Here is a 20,845-nt window from a genome sequence, read left to right on the forward strand (position 1 = left end):
ACAAGTGTTTGCATCTTAGTGAAGGCAGTACCTTGTTTCATCCATCCATACTGCTCACGACCACCCAACACATGATGTGTATGTTTGCTGGTAAAATACAGCAAACACAAGATACACCGATTTTGTAATTGTTTCTTAAGTTCATTTTAGACACTTTTCTAGTACTACACTTTTCTATTCTTCAGGTGTAATTCAGCTATGTAGTGATTAATGAAGAGGCATGAACTGTTCATGGAGCCACTGCTGACTGATCTCACTGTTCTTTTTGTCTCTGTACTCCTCTTTTGGGTGACTGCCAGGGAAGGATCTGTTTCCTTTTTAAGTGCTCCATGCCATCTGGTCTCTTGATAAGTAATAAATGGAAGAAATCTTCAACAYGAACTGCTGGCACAGATAATGGAGAGGGGATGAATTTGAATCAAAATAATTGATTTTAGGAGAACATCCTTGGATTCTGGAAGAGATCATGGACAGAGAAATGCAGTATTTTACTAACTTTCAAGACATGGTTGCTGTGAGCTTGGGGATTTTTTTCTTCCCTCAATAATCCCAAGGATAATTAGGCAATTTCTGTGTACTTATGTAATTATTAAATTATTTTTAGAAGTCTTATCAGAGATGCAAAATTCTCCCTTCCAATGAAGAATGCAAACAGAACTTAAACCAGGAGCAGAGCAATAAGGCAGCAGACTTGTGCAGAGCACTTGARTCAGTGTTTGGGCTGGGGTGTTTGGCTGTCTGACTGCTCCAATTATGGTTTGTAATTCTGCAGCTGTAGAGTTTCATTGAATGAAAAATTTATGTTAATCTTCTGGGATTGATGTACTTGGATTGTAGAGCTGGCAAGCCAGTTGCCATGTAACTAGTGAGCTCCTGGAGCTTAGGAGCTGTTTTGGCAGAAGTCAGAAGCTTATTGCATCAGAGCTGGTTGGCCTGAAGCTCTGCTGGTTTTACCATTGGTTTTTCTGATTTACTGGCATAAGTACCTGTATGTTTAGTTAGCATGTAAACCTCAGCTAGTATGCACACATTGAATGCAAAATTCTAGACGTTTGGATGCTTCTAGTGTTCAGTTTTAAATAGCATGGAGCAGTATAGCTGTAAATAACTGAACTGTATTGAAAATTATTTTGTTCTGAAACCTGCTGTACTTCTACCAAAGTCTAGATCTTGCAATGACTAAGTCCCAATCTATTTACAAATTCATTAATTTTTGACATTGATGTTTAGAAACTCTTGAGACCAAGGAGCAGTTTTAAATCATGGGTTACGTGCACTAGAGAGAGCAGGGTGTAGCAAACAGTACTGAAGATGATTGTATAAATCTTGCTACAAATGCTGTCTCATTATTTTCAAAAGTTCAGGTTTATTTGGATATGGATTCTCAATTCAGGTACTTTTATGGAACCCTGTGACCTTTTGTAAGCATAGTTTCTAACATTATTTTAAGATTTATTTCTTTGAAAAATGGATGCAGTGAAGAAATAATGTGTTCTTGCTGAACTGGAAGGATGTTTCTGGGTATCTGGATATGAAATAGTAAGTTTGGTTTTTGTTTTTTTCCAAATAGTCAAGACTAATATACTGTAGTTTCGGTTTAAACAATAGTGAAACATAACAGGACTCACAGTTTAATATGAGAACCATAGGACATACACCAAGCACAAAGAATAGTCTAAAAGMTTTATTTGGGAGGAGGTTTGTTTTGTTTTGGGGTGKTTTTTTGTTTTGTTTTGCATGGAAACTGTGTTTTAGGGCACAGGTGAAAATGAAAATTATTTGCAGCATTGATGTGCTTGTAATTAGCAAATGCCATGATGTGTATTCTGGCAGAATTATGTGTAGAAAAGCATTTAGAAAATAGTTTTTGAAGTATGACTCCTAAATTAATGACAGGCCTTAATTTCTAGCGTGGGAATTTAGTAGCCTTGATAATACATCTTTCCATAAAYATTGAAAGAAACAAAAAGAAAGGYAGTAAGTTTTAGAACAMCTWTTYGTGTGTAAAYGYTTTAACACTGTTATATGAGCATGTGATAATAGYCTTCAGCTTCATTTAGTACAAATTACAATTATTGTGGTAAAATTAATTTTAACATTCACATTCTTGTCACCTAAAACTGCCAGGAAGTGCATACACAGGAAGCATATTTTGTCACATGCAGGTATCCAGTTCCCATTCCTGATTATCTTATGTTCAGAGCCTTCTGCAAGCCTGCAGGTTTATATATGTRGTACTTCTCTATCAGTCTTAGTTTACCACTACCCCCCAATACAGGTGGGATTCATGCAGTAGATCCTTAAAAGCTTCAGCAACCTTCAAAATAAAGCCTTTCTTTCAGCAGCATGAGACTGCTGAAATTTTTAAAAGAAATTTTTAACATTTTTCTCACTACATCAGTCTACAAATGAACAGGAGAATTCATTCCAATAAGTAAAGTGTGAAAAGCATTGCTGCTAACYATATAATGTAGTTAAGTGAAAGCTTGATTACAGGAAAATGTATTTATTCTGTGTGGTCCCTCTGAATTTGTAGCTGCTAACCAGGACTGGAGCATCAGAGACAACAGCAAACCCTATGGCATATTTGCTTTCAGCATAATACACAATTCCTAGTTGAAAAATGAAATCTGTGTGTGAATTTCTTGTCACAAAACTGAATCTGAATGTGTAAGAGCTTTGTATAAACCCAGCTTTGGGATTAATTGGTGATTGTTGTTGCTTTGTGTGCTAGCTTTGTGCAGCAGCATTTCCTTGTCTTGGTACATGTGATTCTGCAGAAATACAGCTTCTCTCTGTCTCTCCTCCTTTCCTTTCTTCCCTCCTGGGTTTTGGTTGTTGATTAGACCTGGTCTTTTTTGGTTTTTCCCTGTCAGCAAGTGAAACCTTTGAGCTTCCAGACAGTTCTCTGAGCTTTATAGGTCTTCTGATGGATTTAGAATGAAACAAGTTTAATCAGCAGGCAAGCATCAAATGCCAGGTTTTGTTGATTGTGCTGTGCAAAAGTCTTGTACATGAGTAACACAGAAATTCCAAAAAGTATTTGGAGAGGTGTGGKTCTGTCATCTCAGCATTTATGAACCATTTGACAGAATTATTTCCTTTGATCATTTCATAATCTGATTTTTCAAGTCTCTGCTCAATTATCTACTGAATTTGCATAATATCAAAATATTAATGTTGTTATATCAATAAAACAGTTTCGTATGGATAACAGCTGTCTGTGAGAGAGGAATGCCTTTGAGAAAAATTCCTAGAAATATAGCTGAAGGTTTAGGTGCTCAATTGAGATTGAGCCATTTCTTAGCTGTTCCTGGCTGTCTGTTGTCTTGGGGAATGCCTTAGGCTGCAACCCTGTGTCTCTATTTTCTCGTTGCTTATTGAAAAGCAGACAGGAGGATTGGAGGTTTTGCGGTTTCCCTTTTCTTTTTTTTTTCTTAAAAGATTACCTTACTTCAGGGGACTTTTGGACATGTGTTCTATTAATCATTAGCTGTTAGTGGCAGTCTCACTGCCTTCCAATGGGTTTGTGAAGGGAGCAGCTTGTTCTTGTTGGGTTTGTCAGGAATACGCTGCTAGATTAAATAGATCTTTCAAATAGAATCCTTTCATATCAGTTGATTTAGGATATAAGATCCTTACCAACACTAACCATTCTATGATTCTAAAACCAAGCTTAGGGTTAGCATTGTTCAATCTATAAGAGGCATTTTTTGTCTAAGGATYTTTTCTAAGATTTAGTTTATCATGTTCCTGCTAATGATCTTTCAGACTCAGTGTGGTGAAAGTAACACTGTGTTCCTCAATTAAAAAAAAATTGACTTTAAAAGAAAGGAAGAAAACCAATTTCTCTGGCCTGTGTACCTGGTGATACAGGTACCTAAACAAGTTTCTAAATGCTTGTCTTGTATTCACAGTGAGATCTTGTAAAGCTCTCTTGACTGCTGTAATGAAAAGATACTTAAAAAAAAAAAAAAGTGGAAGGGTCTTTTACCATCTGTCTCTGCAAAACATAATGTACAGAAAGCTCCATCTTATGAGAGAGAATTGTCTATCCYTCAAGTGAGCCTAAAGCAAGAAAACCCAAGCCAAAAAAATGTTATTAGACATGTATGCATGACAAAAATCAATAAAATACAATCTCTTGTGATTTAATGTGAAATAAACACAAAGAAGAAGTGGCTCTCAGGAAAAATATTGAGCTGTAGGTAGAGAATTGAAGTTGTCAAGAGAAGATTGAAAGAAGATGTTGTCTAGTTTACTGCAGGACATATTTCAGAACCAACACCAGGAATAATTGTGTTGGAGGGTAAGCTGCCTGACGGTGTCTGAAAAACAAAATTTGATATGGGAATGTTAGAGATGTGAGTGAGGGTGAGATGAAAAAGCACATTTSTCATGGGTGCCAAACTTTTGGACACAAAACATTTGATTAATTCATGGTTATCTATAATTGGTTAAAATGCTGTGAATAATAAGAAATCATTATAGGTACAATTTTGTTTGACCAATTTCTTCTCTACTGAATGTATTACTTTTTATCATACTTAGCTGTAGGTGCTATTGGGTATTAATAATGCTTTAATATTTGTGTTGTGCACTTCCGTCAACAGTGCAGGTATTCTGAAGCTGTTTGAGTGTATACTCTGTATTTTCCAGGAAATTTTAAAAGTTTCTTTAAAACTGCCTCTGAACACTTCATTTCCTAGTCTTGTTATGTCCTCTKTGGAAAAAAAAATTGAAACAGAGCTTTAGCAGTATTTTAAATCCTTAAATTACTCATTGTACATTCAAATCTAACTCAAATTTCATTTTTAAATCAGGGAATAAATATGGAGATCTTCACTTTTAAGTTCAGTTTCTTGATAATATCAGTATTGTAAAGTAATTGCAAATTAATGTAATGCAGACTTTTATTTAAATAGGTAGAGTAGCATAATTTCYRTTGKGATTGTACCTGATGGTTCATATGTACTGTAACTCATTGAAAAGTTGCTGTAAAAAGCAATGAAAAAATTAATGATTTTTAAGCTTTTCCCTGTTTTCCTGGTTTACTAAAACTTGTGTACATGGGACAGCATGACTCAGTGCAGCTATGCATGTTGGGGACAAACATTCTTCTAGATTGATGGAGTTATTAAATTACTGACATGTAATCAAACCCCAAATTCTTGCARTGGTTAAACACATCCCTGTTTTCTCCCCTGCCCTAAGTAATGATGGTGGTTTCAATGCCATGTTTGGCATTTTCATGAGTGTGTCTTTGAGATTTCTATGTGTGTGTGGTATATACGTGGGTCTTGCTTACAAAGAATTTAGCTTCAAGTGCTTGGTCAAGAAATTTTATTAGACTTTGAAACAAATACCAGTTCTTTCCCACCATCCTGATTCTCAAGAGCAGTACTAAATAAATTGCTCATGAAACTGATAGTGACAGTGGTCTTTCTGTACCCAGACTTGCTTTTTCTGCCTTGCACATTCAAAATTCTTTGCCAAGCAAACTCCTGGAAATATATATGTTAAATTTATTATATATATATATGTAATATATGTATATATATATTACATTTATACATGTTAAGTTTATCTAACTGATTGCCTATCTTTTTAAGCTTTGTCTAGTGACAACAGTAAGAGTGGAAAGAAAATCCCAAATCTGTATGAGGTTTACAGCTACTTTTTAAGTCTGTGATAAAGCAGYTAGTTCTAAAGTGGCTGTATGACTAGACATAAGTGAAAATGAATGTATAATGTATCAATCACTCTTACTGTTTGAGRGGGGACTAARTMATTMCTTTTAAGCTTCCCATTTGTGTGCYTGCACTGCCTTTTCTCTGGTTGTATCATTTTAAATGATGCAGAAGGCTGTCTAACTTTTCCCTGTAATCAGTCCAGTTTGTCAGCACTTTATATCTTACAACAAATCACACTTGAAGTCATACCACATGTTTGTTTGCAGGTGTATTTCTCTGTGACAGCTGTTCTTTAAGACCCTAAGATCTGCCATTAATTTTGCCTAGTCAGGCATCTATTTAGTCAGCAGTAGAAATTATTGCTGCTTGTTGATGAGTTTTCATTACTAACATTTCTCAGAGGCAAGGGTGACTGAAATTTATTTCATCTGTCAGCCACATGGGATGGGGATGTGTCATAAATGCTGCCAGATGTCACTGAGATGAGCTCATGTGCAAAGAGMAAATCTTCTTAGGGAGAGCTGTAAAAACTGCTGTGGTGAATCCTTTTCTCTGAGCCTGTTTCTGTTGGATAAATCAAATGGTGTTGTGACTTYTCAGCATGGAGTTGAAGTGGCCCAGTGAGCACCATGTCATCAGCAGGAATGTGGTGTGGAGTTGGGAAAAGGCTGTATGCAGCCACCGTGAACGTGGGGGTTGATACGTGGAACAGGAAGATTATGAATCAATCAATTTTTTTTGGAAGAAAAATAAACCCTACAAAGAGCTCCAAAAAATCATTTTTTTACCTTTTGGAGAAGTGGGGTTTGAGTCATACCTTGATAAATATTAATTAATGTGTCGAGCTTTGAAGACACAACCTTGCAAACCCACAAGTTGTTGCCATTTGTTTAAAGAACTARCCAAGACCTGAGACCAGATGAAGAAAAGATTAATGCTTAGTTGACAAAATCATGACCTAGGAGCATAGAGAGTAGGTATTAAACTTGTTATTTAATCTCTAGGTTAGCCCAATACCCTTGTCTTAGATGATAGTCTGGCATGCCATGCTGATATTTTTAACCCCCAGAGACTTCTGTCTTGGGGTAAGGGATAGATGAACAAGGGAGCGAAATCAAGGCTGCAAGGATGAGGACATATCTACAACTCAAATTTAATTATTTTTATTTGATTTTGACTGGTTTACCTCTAAGGCAATGATATTGTTTGGTTGATGTATGCTGCTTTTGCACCACCTTGTTCTGCCTTTTTATAGCCTGCATAAGAAACTTAGAGTATTTTCTTTGCCATTTGGRCCAATTTTTGTCTGTCTCTCTTTGGTAATCCTAAGAGATATATATATGGTTAATATTTAGAAAGATGCCCTGGCTATATTAGCTTCTGAGTTTTATAAAAGATGTTAAAATCCCCAAACTGCATAATTTAATAGAAATGTGCAAGGTTTGCATGAACTTTTTTATGTCCTATTGTCCATTTTCGTAGTTATTCTTTATTTAAATGTTATTGTACTGCTTGTAATGGACCAAACAGTGAAGTAATTTGTCAAATATTATATAGCCTCTTATTTATGGCTTTATTTTAATATGCTATTTTTCCAAGTAGTCTAGGATTGTGTTAAAGAAAAGAAAAATACTCCTGTAGTGCAAGGTAACCTCTTTGGCTGCAGTTAATTTGGTTTTTCTCATTAACAGGAGACAGACTAATGGAGTTAAAATGACATGATAAACCATGGCCTCCACATCTCACCATAGCTCCAAAACTGCAGGTTAAGTCTAGGTCAGCTTGCTGGTTTAAAGGAAGAGCATGGATATGAGATTGAATCATGCCTACCTGCCCATCAAACAATCATTTGTTCAAAGACAGTGAGAAATCTTTGGTGTCTAATCCTATTTGGTCATTTTACATCATCAGAGGGAGGTTTCAGGGTGGTTCAGAGGAGAATTTCTCTTTTTGTGTTCTTGTCCCTTGTTGATGGGACAGATAGAGGTGAAATGTTCTTTGGAGAAACGATTATGCCCATGTGAGGAAGTTAACTGGCAAAAGATCTTGAAAGTTCAAAGAGAATTACCTAAAACTAAAGACAACAGAGCTGTGAGAGCTTGTGTGTCCTGAGAAGATGCTCATTTATTGGTGAATACCAATTTCTTGGGGGTTASTCTCAGCATCCTGACTTGCAACAGATCTGTCTGTATTTATGGGAGGAGATGTAAATGCTTGTGCTTCTTAGCAATAAGATCTATATAGAAACATAGATATAATTATAAATACACAGCAGCCTTTAATCTGTCCAGTAAGTGTTAACTTATTACTTTTGCCTACTGCTTTCTTGTGAAATTGTGTAGAAAAGGTCGTTTATTTCAGACAAAATATAAATAAAAACATAGAAATTAAGCTTTAAAAAAAAAAAAAAAAAAAAAAAAAAAAAAAAAAAAAACAACAAAAAAAAACAAACAACCCAAAACCTTGTTGTCAAATCCCTAAATACTTTATCCAAGTTCCTAGTTAAAAATGAAGCTTCTATCTAGTTTCTTTACATTCTGGCAGTCTTAGAACATCTTGAGAAGTTGAGGCTTAAGYTGCTTTGTTTAAACTTCAAAAACTAGAAGTAGGACAGTCTTTTCTTTCATCACTCCCTGCAAAATCAAGTCAGGTGCAGCCACACTGGCTGCAAAACTGTGCCACATTCTTCTCTTTAATTTTTCATATCTTCTATGGTACAAAGCATCAAAAGTCAGACATACTCYTTGAAAAATTAGAAAATTCAGAGTTGTAATGGTAACATGAAAGTAAAAGATGACTGATTTTTTAATTTTAGTAGTTAGCATTTCCTTAATTTTCTTTTTTCCTCTTTACCCCACAATTTAGAAGTATCCAAACATTGAAGTACAAAGAGAACTTGGGATGAAAGGTTGAAGATGACTCAGCCTCCATCAATGCCTCTCCTGATTTTCTCCTTTAAAAAAGTCTTTTACCTTATTCTGGGCACTAAAACATAGAYTATACCAGCCAGAAATAATGAGATGTTTCAGTCCTGTAGGTTTTCATTTGATGTCAGAAAATGGAACTTTTTTAATGTTTAGGGAGCATAACACTTGGAACAATTTCATGCTTGRGAAGTGACAAGCCTACATGGCTGTATTACGTGGTGTTTTACTTTGGTCCACTATATATTGAAATATCATCTGCAAAGTATTATACAGGACTTTTCATTAACATGTTCTGTTCAGTTGTACCATAAAACCCCTAAATCCAGCAGGTCCCCAAGCAGATATAATGTCAGTGAAGAGTCTCCAACAAATTCTAATAGAAATTAAAGGACACCMTTCAAATGCTGATGGCTTTTTTTCCTACAGGTCCTGAAATGAGAGTGCACTCCATCCCAGACAGAGCCCTTCATGGTATTGGAGCATTCATTTTCACTCTCTTGGTTTCCAAAAGGCCAGTCTCCAAATTTGCATCTCTTCCTGGGGCTCAGTAGTTGAAGGCTATGAACCCATTAACTTTAGAAGGATTTGCTTCCATATAGATCTTGTTAGGCACACGCTGTTCCCAGAATCCTAAGGTCAGAGTTGGATGAAAAATTGAATAGGTTACCAAAAAAGTAAAAGAATCACTTGCTGTTTTGTCATCTGCTCTTACCAGCATTAAATGCCTGGTAAAAACCAGTCTCCTGGCTGGAATATGGGAGCAGTGGAATCCATTCAGCTGTTTAAATTTTACTAGAATAACATGTGCTGGGTATGAAGTACATTCTGCTTGAGAATTGGACCTGATACTCTCTGAATTTGACCATACTAACTAACAAATACTCCATTGTGGCAGGTAAGTATTGTTTCTTACACATAATGTTGCTGAGACAGACAACATACCTCTAAGTAATACAAGACCCAGAAATAAAACATAGCCTTTTATTATTAAGGAATTAGGGAGGAAATTGCAAATGACTGCCTCTCTCTAACACTGCTACTGCCTAGCAACAGTTGCCAGATAGGATAAACATCATTAACCATAAAAAGTTTAATGTCTAGAAGACATTAGGAGTGCTGATATGCCGTCCTGAGGTCTCTGTACTATTTTAAAATGTATCATCTGGCTTTGCCTTTTGGGTCTACGCACAGTCCCAGCCTTGCCCATGGTACAAGTATGCATCTGTGCACATACTCCTATGGATATAATGGAATTTGGATTGCAGCCATGCAGTAATTATGTATAGGGAATAATATATATAATCTAGGGAGATGCTTCTGCTGTCCAAATAAAAATTAGAAATCTTGCAGGCTACAGGAAGCTTCTCAGGAAATCATTCAGGTCTTCTCTTCCTATCAGGCTGGGGAATRTGCCTCTTAATTTCCCCTGACAGAAAATACATCACCTCATCAGTACCCCTAGAAAATGACAAAACATCCCTGCCAAAAAAGACTGCCTGCCAAATGCTTCCATTGCCACTACGAGGCGGAGGACAGGGAAGGGAGGGGTGTGCTTCAGAAATTCCATGGAAGGAGAATAATTTACTTTGCTACCTGTCAAGTYCCACTGTTACGCCTTGTGTTGTCACAAAACATTCATCTCGTAGTCAAGCTGAGACCCTCGAAGAATTAATTTGAGCCAGAGAGTTACTTTTAATTCTGAAATAATAATTTATAGTCCTGATTCTGGATAGTATGAAGTTCCCTTACAGTGTTTGAGCCAAGGCAAACATCTTGATGCAAAATCCACACCTGCAAGATCTCTTACGTATTTCAGTGCCAGGACAAATGCTGCTCAGTCACATACTGTACTGTGTGCTTTAACCTGTAGCAATGATTGTCTCTTTCTCATTTTGATGGGGATTAGACCCTTGGCATACAGTGGAGTAGACCTTGTTGAAATAACTGAGTTGCTGAAGTAATGATGAAATCTATGGCTGGAAAATTTTCTGTCATGTAACTGGGTGGTCATTTGTWGTGTGATGGAAATGGTCTTGGTTCTTCATTTGTGAGATGGACATCTGTCAATCATTTGGTTAGAAGAGAAGCCAGGGAACAACTGGGAAAGTGTGGGACACAGAAATGTTGCAGCAGGCCTGAGATTTGTTCACCTTCTGCATCTGGCCCCATAGAGATGCCATTTGCAGTAAAAGATTAGTCCTTTATAACATACTTTTGCAGGATGAAAAATCCTTCTAAGTGGCATATATGTATATATAGGTGTATTCTGTACACATACTGGCCACACTGGTATATTACAAATATAAGTAACTTATAAATGTATATCAAGAATAGTTCAGCACATTGATATTCTGAATCTGTATGGTGGCTTTATTATGTACAAAATATTCAGATCCCCACATCTTAACCAGAAATAAACTCATGGTTTTTTTACAGGTACGTGTTRGGACTTTGAACATTGCAGAGTGAAGTTTTCTGACTAAGGCCTTTTGCATATAAAATTCATGACTGTAGCAACAGATTTTGATTGGTTTACTTTCAGAGCTTTGTTCATGGTAGTGATTTGAGAGTTAAGAAATGTTAAAACAATGTGAGTAGCTACTTCTGTTTGAAAGTGTTCAGCAAAACACATTGGTTTTATAGAATACAACTGGTTTTCTTCTAAGATACATCCAGAAAGCTTTGGAAAATAACTTTAGAAACAATCCAATTTTATGTAGAATTAGTCCCCAGATCCCTGTTCAGATGAAACTTAATTTAGATAAAGAAATCATTCCTGATTTTAGCTGTAAGACCTTGTTTTGACTYCTTAGAGTAGGTCTGAGGATGCTTTGGTGCTAGGTTCATTGTGCAAATTGATTTTAATAGACACTGTTACAAAATTCTATAATGAAAGTATTTATGAGCAAATAAACATAAAAACGATCTCCCTACAGCCAGAAGGAGGTTGTGGTGGTAGTTGTTTTACCTTGCTTCTTCCTGCTAGTGACATGATGCAGTACTATTTTAAAAAATACGATTTCTGCAGGTATGGGATCTTGAAGTCCTTGAAAATATTAGCACTTACAATCCTGTATAGGTGAAAAAATGAGTAATGCAGTGAAAGTATGTCTCCAGGACATAATTATATGATACTGTTTGGTTGTGTATTGCTTGTTCTGCCAACATGAAGAGGCAGGCACACTGAGAAGAATATGGTTGGAGAAAATTGAGAAATGTAATTGAGACATCCTGTCAAGACTGATGCAGAACAGACMTCTCTTCCATCTCCTCTGGTGCCTCACATCACTTTAAGTTGCTCATTTTAAGATGTCTAGACATTTCTCTAAAATTATCAGAGTTGGAGTTGAACCGGAGAGTGGAAATAAATTATTTGTATTGCAGAATTCCTCTGTATTTTAAAAATGCTTACATTCGATATTAATAATGGAGTTCCTCATTCAATTCAGTGTATATGTCTGCTCCTTGCAACCAGCCATAAATTCTCTACAGTCCTGTATGTGCTGATAGACTAGAAAATGATGCATCTTTTTTGTGAGTTTAGTGTCATCAAACAGCCTAGTGAATTAATGCAGAAGGCAGTTTTACACAGGGTTTTCTCCTGCAAAACAAATCCAGCAATGCCAGTGGAAGGTTGCATATTTCTTTCTCAATGCTGGGGGAAAAAATGGGTTTGATGTACTTCCAAGTGCAAACACAAATTATGGGGACAGGACTTGCTTTCTCCTGCRTTGTGCCTAGCAGTGGCTTAGAAGATCAAGTTCAGCAGTACTTGTTACCAACTCTTGAGCTGTTTGTGTGTTTTCCAGATATWGCTGGCTGAAATTAGTTCAGGCATTTTATTTATTGGTGTACAAAAAGGGGAGACAGTTCCCTTCTTCCCTCTTTCTCCCTGACACCCTCCCTCCCCCCACCATGGATGGAAAAGGAAATGAGGAGATAGCTTTGAACACCTCTGTGGAAGAGCTAAAAGTACAGATAAGAGTAGTTGTTTTCAGCAGTTGTGCCACTGCCTTGTTCTCATTCTCGGTGTGATACAGCAGGATTTTGCCTGCATGTGTGAATTCTCTTCAGAAATTAGAGCTATCAGCTTCCAGTATGGACACGTTTGAATGGGATTGAGCTACAGCTGAGTTACAAGAAGTGGTCATTCAGGTCACAAAAAAAAGCTTCTGGTCAGGTGTTGGCTGGAGTCCAGCAATTCATCTCCCAGTGCATGACTTCAGTAATAGTTCTTAGATCCAATGATCTTACATTTATGACAGAATGTAAGAAAAACCAAACAAATTACACCACCATACAGCTGAGACCACAGATTTTAAGAGACTGGATAAAGTCTTTTAAGACCCTTTCCTGCAGAAATTGGGTTTACTTCCTATTTGATCTTACGACATTACATTTGGATTGCAAATTTTTAATATTTATGTGGGCAAAAAGTGGCAGTCCAATTTCTAAATTTTCTTTCAGTCACTCTCTGATGACAAAATGCATTGTTATCCTAGCAGTACTACAGAGCAAATCATAATAACCTCAGTAGAAATGTATAATGTGATATTTACTAATAGCATATAGTGTAGCTTATGGATATTTGGCAGCTTCTTTTCCCCAGCTTTGTYGTTTAAACAGGATTTTCTCATTTGAGCTTGTCACTTCTGATGCTGATTCATCCTTTAATGTCTTCCAGGTTGCCACTTTAGAATTCCCTCCGAAGAAGCTCTTTGGAAACAAGGATGAGCGAGTGATTGCAGAACGACGGTGTCACTTAGAGGTAATCCCAACTTTTTAACAGGCTTCTGYTGTGTGTTTAGGTGGAATACTCCCTTCTTGACCAATAGAAACCATTCCCATATGATCAACATTAAATAGCCTGCTTGTGAGTATCAAGTTACTTGCTGCCTCATTTAACACAGGAGATGGCAGCAGTCGATTGCAAAGTAATGAAACATCTCTTAAAAATAAATTACTCCTAGTCTAGGGAAAAGAAGAAACTCTTTAGAGTTATTCATAGGAGATACATTTATTTAAAGGGGAAAGGTGTGGATGAGGTAAGTATTGGCTGTAGACAGATGGTGTCTGTGCAAGACAAAATTTAAAAAAAATATAGTGCTACTTTATATGCAATTTGTTAGTTGGAGCTCTACAATTTTATCATAGTTACTATACCCAAATATCTCATGACAGAATAAGAGCAATATTTGGGCATCATTGAGTTTTATTTTGTAACCCAGCTTTCTGAATGTATTTTTTTTCTTTCAATTAATTTTAAAAAATAATTTTATTATGGACAAGGTTATTGAGTTCAAGGGTTTGCATTATTTTGCTAGTTCTTGAATAGGATAGAACTTCATATCATTTTTCCTGAACTTTTTGCATTGAAATAGGTTTGGCTAGTTCAGTGCTTCCCACAGGTCATCTCTTAGCAACTGCAGCTTTCCTTGTGCCTAATTAATTTGCCCCTTTGCAAGACAGTTTAGGAAGAATTTMGTTTTTCCTACACATCATCTCTCATATTCTTGCTACAGTAGAAGTACTGAGAAGAGCAGTGCTTATACATATTTATATTTCCAGACAAATAGAATTGGGAGGCTGGCTGTTGTAGAGTTTGCTTTCTTTGAAGATTGAGATGTAGTGTTACCTTATTTCACCCTGGGTTTAGAAGTGGGCATATTTCATTATAATGAAGATGGAATTACTCGGAGTAAAAGAATCCTGAGCGCCCCAAATGATAAAGGTTGTGATTTTAAAATCACAGTAAGTTCAGAGTTTGTGTATAACATTATATTCTTTTATTTATCATAGTTGGCACAAATGCTTACTAACCAAAAGCTTCACAATGCCTTCTTTGTAGGAAAGCACATTATGTGAACTCCTTTTGTGTGGGATGAACCTCACAACTTGACTTTGATCTCCAGCATGATATGTAGTTGCAATGTAAACACTTTTGCTTTGGTGTTTCTTGGTATGATATCAATCCTTTTGAACTGAATTTGACATTACCATAGAGCTTTGGAAAAATAATGTGCAAGTTTTTACTTATACATTTTAAGAGAAAACATTTAAATTTTATTTTAAATTATCTACCCAAGATACCTTCTTGCAATCTATGAATTTACTTTTACATCAGGACCTGTTGCAGGGCAAAACTCTAAATTAATTGTTCTGCAATTTAAAGACTTTAATTCCGCTTCAGACCCAACCTTGCTTGATTAAATATGCCTTAAATGAAACAGCCAAGAATTCTTTTGATTAAAGCTAAAGAATAGAAGTTAGTGTGTATCTATCCTTTCTTTCAATTAGAAATCAGTAGATTAGAATATAGGATCCTTTTTTAAAGTGRATTCAGATGATGTATATTCATTTTTTCATATTTTTTAAGCAAAAGTTTTGTAAAGGAAGCACTTGTCACAAGAAATACTTGAGTCAGTATCTATTTCTGGTTTAACTGCAAAGTATCTTTTATTCCTTGGTGAGTTTCTAGGTCTGTGAATGACACCAAATAAGAAATTTTCCTGAAATCCCAGCATYTTTGGATACTATGTTTCTGTATCATGTCATCCCCTGAGCATTCTTTTTTTCTTCTTCTCTTAGGCTCGTGCTTTGTTGTAGTAATGCAGATTATTCTCAGCCCTGTTTATCTATTGTGAAGCCAGAGAATCTGACATATCAGATTGAGCTGTGATTCTTAACTTTACAGTCAGGAGCCTTGCAGTTGTGACCCACTAGACTTTCTTTCCTGCTCTTGCTGTCACCAGTGTATTTAGGAAAAAACAACTGTTATGCTGACAAAATCTGAACAGGTTGTTGTCTAAATGAAAACAAAACTTCTCCTAAGCCTCAGCCTGTCTCCTTGTTTCCTCTTCCCTGTTCAGAGCGCTGCATTTCCTTAGGTTGGTTTGCAGACAGCAAAGGGACAAACAAGCAAAATCCCTGAAGAGCTTTTTAGGGAGTTGGTTGTAGTGTGGTGCTGGTAAGACTAAGGTTGTGGATTCAATTCCCAGATGGGCCATTCCATTAAGAGTTGGATTTGATCCTTGTGGGTCCCTTCCAACTCAGAATATCCTGTGATCTGGGAAATAAATCTCAACAGTCAGTAGGAGTCATGTGTCAGCTTTTGCTGCCACTTACAGTGCTCAGGGAATGAAAGTCAGCCTGTAACAATATGGTAAGGTGAGCTTATGTCAAGTTCTTTAGAAGCATAAATATCTCCCTGGCATCACCCCTGCTCTTCTTTGTTCTTGGTACTTTGAACCTCTTTAAAAGATAGACACGGTCAATTTATTTAAAATTAGTAATACGATTGTCCTTAACCTCCTCACTTCTTGATGTCTGCTGGTGAGGATTTCAATGATAGGTGTTAAAGCAAGAGGCAGATATAAATCTTGAATGAGCTGTGTAATTCAATTTTGCTGTCCAATCTGTAGAACTGTCTGGGGAAAGAATTGTAGACACTGAACTGGCTGAAATATTGCTGTTACCTTCAGTCAAAATTAACCTTCCAAAATTAGATTAACTTAGAAGTAAAATCCTTTGTTTGATTTTCAGTTTCTATTTTCTCTTGAGTTTCTTTGCAGGTGATGATTTCTAGGGTTTGTTGGTGGTTTTTTGGTTTTTTTTATATGGCTTTAAATTTAGCCATATTATCTTTCCCCTTTGAAACTGACTTTCTACTGACATGGGTCCAGGAATCTGGTTCTTCAGGAAAAGGTGAAATAATGGAAATAGCACCTTTTTCTTGAACTTGAATTCACTCTTGTTATTTAAGTATTTTAGTAGTTTTTGAATTAGCACCCAAGTGGAAGCCGCCAATAGAAATTTTGTCTGAGAAGGAAAAAACCCTCAAAATATTTGTCAACAAATTTGGGCAAACAGAATGTTTGAATCTGCCTGAGACCTTGAGGTTTTCCTTGAAGTCATGAGGACAGAAACATTTTAATGAAATTTTAGATAGTTCATCCTCTGAATATTCAGTATGAAATTTGTTAGTATTCCCCACGAGTCTTTGTTTCACTGCCCCATTGCTAAACATGTTTAACTGAGAGAACCTACTCTGTGTTGGTTACAGGAGAATTGATTTTTCTATTGTAAAAATACTATCAAGTGGGGCTAGAGTTACCATTTCTGTTAGATTTTTCCTGATGACACAGTTACAATGACTTCTCAGAGCTACTGTGTGCAGGCTTGTTCAAAATGATTACTAGAAGAAAATTGTTAGACACTGGCATCAGCTTGCTACAACATCCCTGATACTAAAGCTTTCTAAAAGGAGCTTTAAATGTAGCTGCTCACCAGTCTGGCTCTTGAAGAATGAATATTTGCCTTTGACAGGGTGGTGCTAAATACTAGGTGAGACAGACTTCAGAACGCATTCAGAATAATTTGGTACTTGTTGGAAGATAAAAGAAAACTCCTTTTTTTTACAGACTTGAGCCCCCATGAGTAGGACTGCTGGTGCAAAGCAAACCACTGCAAATGTTGGTGTTTGATAATCCTAGAGAGGATTGTTTCATACCCGTAGTCTGAACAGCAGAATGCAATATCTTGGAGTGATGGCTTTAATTTCCCACTAGACGAGTAAGGATGCACTGGAATCAGGGAAAGAAAGAGCATAGATGCATCCACAAAGACAAGAGAAGTGTGTGTGGCTGGGCTATATTGTGAATATCAGTTATATGAAATTCATGTCATAGATCATTTTCTAATTTAGATATAGTCAGTCTGCACCACACCAGGTGCCTTTCATAACCTCTAGTAACCACTGAAAAAATTAAGAACAAAAATAACTGCTTTTCAGCAACATCACTGAAGTCTTGCTGCAGACAATAAGACTTTGCAGTTATCTGAGAGGAGGTTCACATATCACCACATCATTGGGGCAGTCCAAGGCACATTGTTTTCCTGGTTTTGAAGCATCAACTCTCAAAAAGGAGCTGCAGCAGCTCTCAGCAGCAAAGCATTTAATCATTTTTTGAGTGGTTCGGCTTCTTGTGTGAGACCCTGTTGGCTTAAAAAAATGAATGAATAAAATTAATTTTACTTATTGGTTACAGTCACAAAAGAAGCAGAAATTAGGATTTTACCTAGGTCAGCAGTTGATCACATACCAATAAAACATTACTTTGATTAAATACTGTAGACCTTCAGCAAGCCCACAGCAATTCAAGACATTATTCTTGTAATAGAAACACATGAGAAAGAGGAAGGAAAATAAGCCTGAGGTTATTTTCTGGATGAGTTAATTTTAAGCTCTGGTTCAAAAGGCTACTGGATGCAAAAGGAATGATAAGTGTAAGGAGACCTTGGTCTCATTTTTCTCAAACTCTGGGCTTAATTGAAAATCAGATCTGAAGCCTTGCTCTGCAGAGTTTACTAGAGGTAACTTGGCATAATATACGTACTCCTTTAGAAAAATTTTGGTGTTTCTTTCTTTAGGTTTATAGCTTCAAGTCCCTACCTCAAAAAAAAATCTTGTGTGATCAAATGTTTATCTCCATTACAACCCAAGAGTTAATTAATAGGATTTTCAATTTGGAGGCCTTTTCATCTTTCCCTTTCCTTTTGAGATGTTTCAGAGTATGAGAAAATAAGGAAGTATGTTTATCATTGTTTAGTAAGTTTAGAAAACATACAGCATACAGTTTGAGCTCCAGTTTAGCTTCACTTTCTAATGTGAATTGCTGTCAGGACAGAATAAATTTCTCAACCTCCTCCTACAAATCAAGTTGTGTACCTTTATCGCATCTCCAAAAATGGCTCTGAACATTCAGATGAATAAAATGAATGCTCAGCCAAGGACACTAGGTTGAATTTGGTGCTACCCCTTTTCAAAGCAAGCAGATCAGTCATCCCCCCAGCATATGATTTTACCAGAGGAAGGAGAGGGTGATGCATGTCAAGATGTTTGCCAAGACTCCAGCAGATGATGCACTGTCACTGCTGGCCCAGGGATGCATTCTAAATTCAATCCTCTTGTTCTTTCTGAATAAATTTTGACAGAACTTGTTTTGACTTGTGCTCTGGAGAAAACATTGGTTTCCTTCACTAGTCACGTCTGTTTTGATCCTTTTCATTATGGCTGTTCACTTCCCAAAGAAGACTCACACTGATAGACTGCCTGTAAATCATAGCCCTTGCTGCCTTTTTTTTTGCTTCCCTGCCAGCCTACAACTCAGTTTTCATTGGAGCTGCCTAAAACCAGTAAATGTAAGCTTTTAGCATGCAGACATTATAAGAAATATTAAGTCCTGTGAATATTAAATGAATTTTAGGCAGAATAAGATTGTAATTTGGGATGTAGACTGACTTCAGAACTTAATTAAATTGATGTGTCATAATAGTAATTCAGCATAATGAGCTCATGCCATTAGACTTGCACAGAAAAATGCTCCAAATAGCTATAATGAATAGTTTGGGTTTTGAAAACCTGAGAGAGCAGTTTCACCTTGAATCATAACTGGCATCTTTCAGAATGCTTGTGCATTAAGAAAATTCAAAAAGGTATATGAATTCGAGTAAATTTCAGTACCACCTTGGGTAAAATGAAATTGTAGTGGCACTCAAACACTTCCAGAGATGTAGTGGTAAAATCTGCTCTACCTGTACAGCTTTGGAGGAAACTAACTGATTCAAGGAATCTGCATTATGCTGTTCATGCAAAACATAGAGACTTTCCCAAGAGGCTAAAAATGTAATTCCTAGTATATTTTTAGTGCAGTTTAGCTGCTTAAAGAAACTTGATTATTACCTGCTTAGTTCTGAAGTAATTTAGGTTCCTCTAAACATGCCCAAAGGAGTGCTGTGTGCTGAGCACCTGTGGAATTCACTCCAGGGCAGCTCAAAACTGCTGACTCCCTGAGCCGAGGAAAAAAAAATTAAAACAGAACTAAAAAAGGGAAGAAAAGCCTTTTTCTCAACGAAGACCAGGTGGCCCCACAAAGCAAATACCCTGAGGCAAAACAACTGGGAGCTGCCTGAGAGTGACAATTTTAAAACACTCCACACCCGAGGTTCTCATTTGTAGGTTCTTAAGGATACAGTAACAATGTGGAGGGGCACAGATAGAGATGGATTACAATAACATGATGCATTACCTGACAGAGCTACATTACATTTTTAGTAGGAGCTTTCTGAAGCACGGTAAAGACCTCACAACTAGGTAAAGTTATAAGGGAGGTATGTTTATTTGCAACTCCAGATACGTGAGGGGTCACCCTCTAAAGACAGGTACACCTTCACAGTACAACTCTCTGGATTTAAATAGGGTTATGGGATACATATGCATTAAGTTTTGCAGTATGCTTATTCATCACCTGTCCCTGTTTCCTATGCAAATGAGTCTGCACGTGTTTATGTATGCATCTCAGCCCCTGGCAGTGGTCTTCAGGTGGTCTTTTGATGAAGTAAGAAGTCTTCCTCGGGGCTGGAGCTTTTAACCTCTGGTTCTTGAACGAGTTCCCTGGCTTCTTAGTATTGGTCCAAACCTCTGGGTTGGTTCTCACTGGTTTGAGGGTCCAGAGAATAGCAACTCAATCATGGGTGCCTTCTTTCCTACAATACTCGGCCAACATGATTAATGGTGGGCAAGATGGGCATGGTAGTGAAGGCTCAGCCAAATCAACTTTGCTCAAGCAGTTGCTACTAACTCTTTCATTTCCCCATATCACTTTCAGTCTCATTACCCATGTAGCTTCTTAGCAAACAAGAGTCTGACCCTGTATCATAGTCAAATTGGCAAGATATTTGCTAGTAAGTTTTAAAAAAGTCCAGCTTAGCATAATATGCCATACTTGCATTACTTCTGTTAAGGGAAACTCACAATGTAGAATTTGTTTTAGGTGAAAATTTGTGTGGGTGTTGGAGTTGTATGTAGACTTGGAAGACATGCAAGCACAGGGTAAGTGATACTGATTGGGATGTTCTCAGGCTATTTATTTATTTATTTATTCACTGACTACTAGGCAATATCTGTAAACAGCCTCGCTTCTGATTAGACCTAATCAAAGTGAGCAGGAATGGTTTGATTAAAATGAGCCAATCCTTTATTCTTGGTTTGTGTTAATCCAGCCATGAGGCTAATCAATGCCTGCCAACCTGAAATGAGTAATTCCCCTCTTCTTTTAATATTATGTGACTAATATGGTGGTGAYTTGCCAGTTTCAAACACGGATGTCTTTATTCTCCTGAAAAGTCCCTTTGTGCTTTCACAAATCATCTGGTACTTGAGCAGGG

The 20,845-nt window shown here is 36.9% G+C and overlaps 1 protein-coding gene across 1 annotated transcript in view; it reads left to right on the plus strand.

The window, feature by feature from the left end:
• KIF16B (kinesin family member 16B) overlaps positions 1-20,845 on the plus strand; it is a 117,047-nt gene that overhangs the window by 88,639 nt on the left and 7,563 nt on the right. Inside the window, exon 25 of the mRNA XM_057369009.1 lies at positions 13,305-13,388. Within this exon, the coding sequence (XP_057224992.1) occupies positions 13,305-13,388 (84 nt within the window). The remainder of the gene's footprint in view (positions 1-13,304; positions 13,389-20,845) is intronic.

This window comes from Malurus melanocephalus, unplaced genomic scaffold (assembly GCF_030028575.1).
Source record: "Malurus melanocephalus ecotype Western Australia unplaced genomic scaffold, MMel_1.1 scaffold_101, whole genome shotgun sequence".
NCBI classification, from domain to species: domain Eukaryota; kingdom Metazoa; phylum Chordata; class Aves; order Passeriformes; family Maluridae; genus Malurus; species Malurus melanocephalus.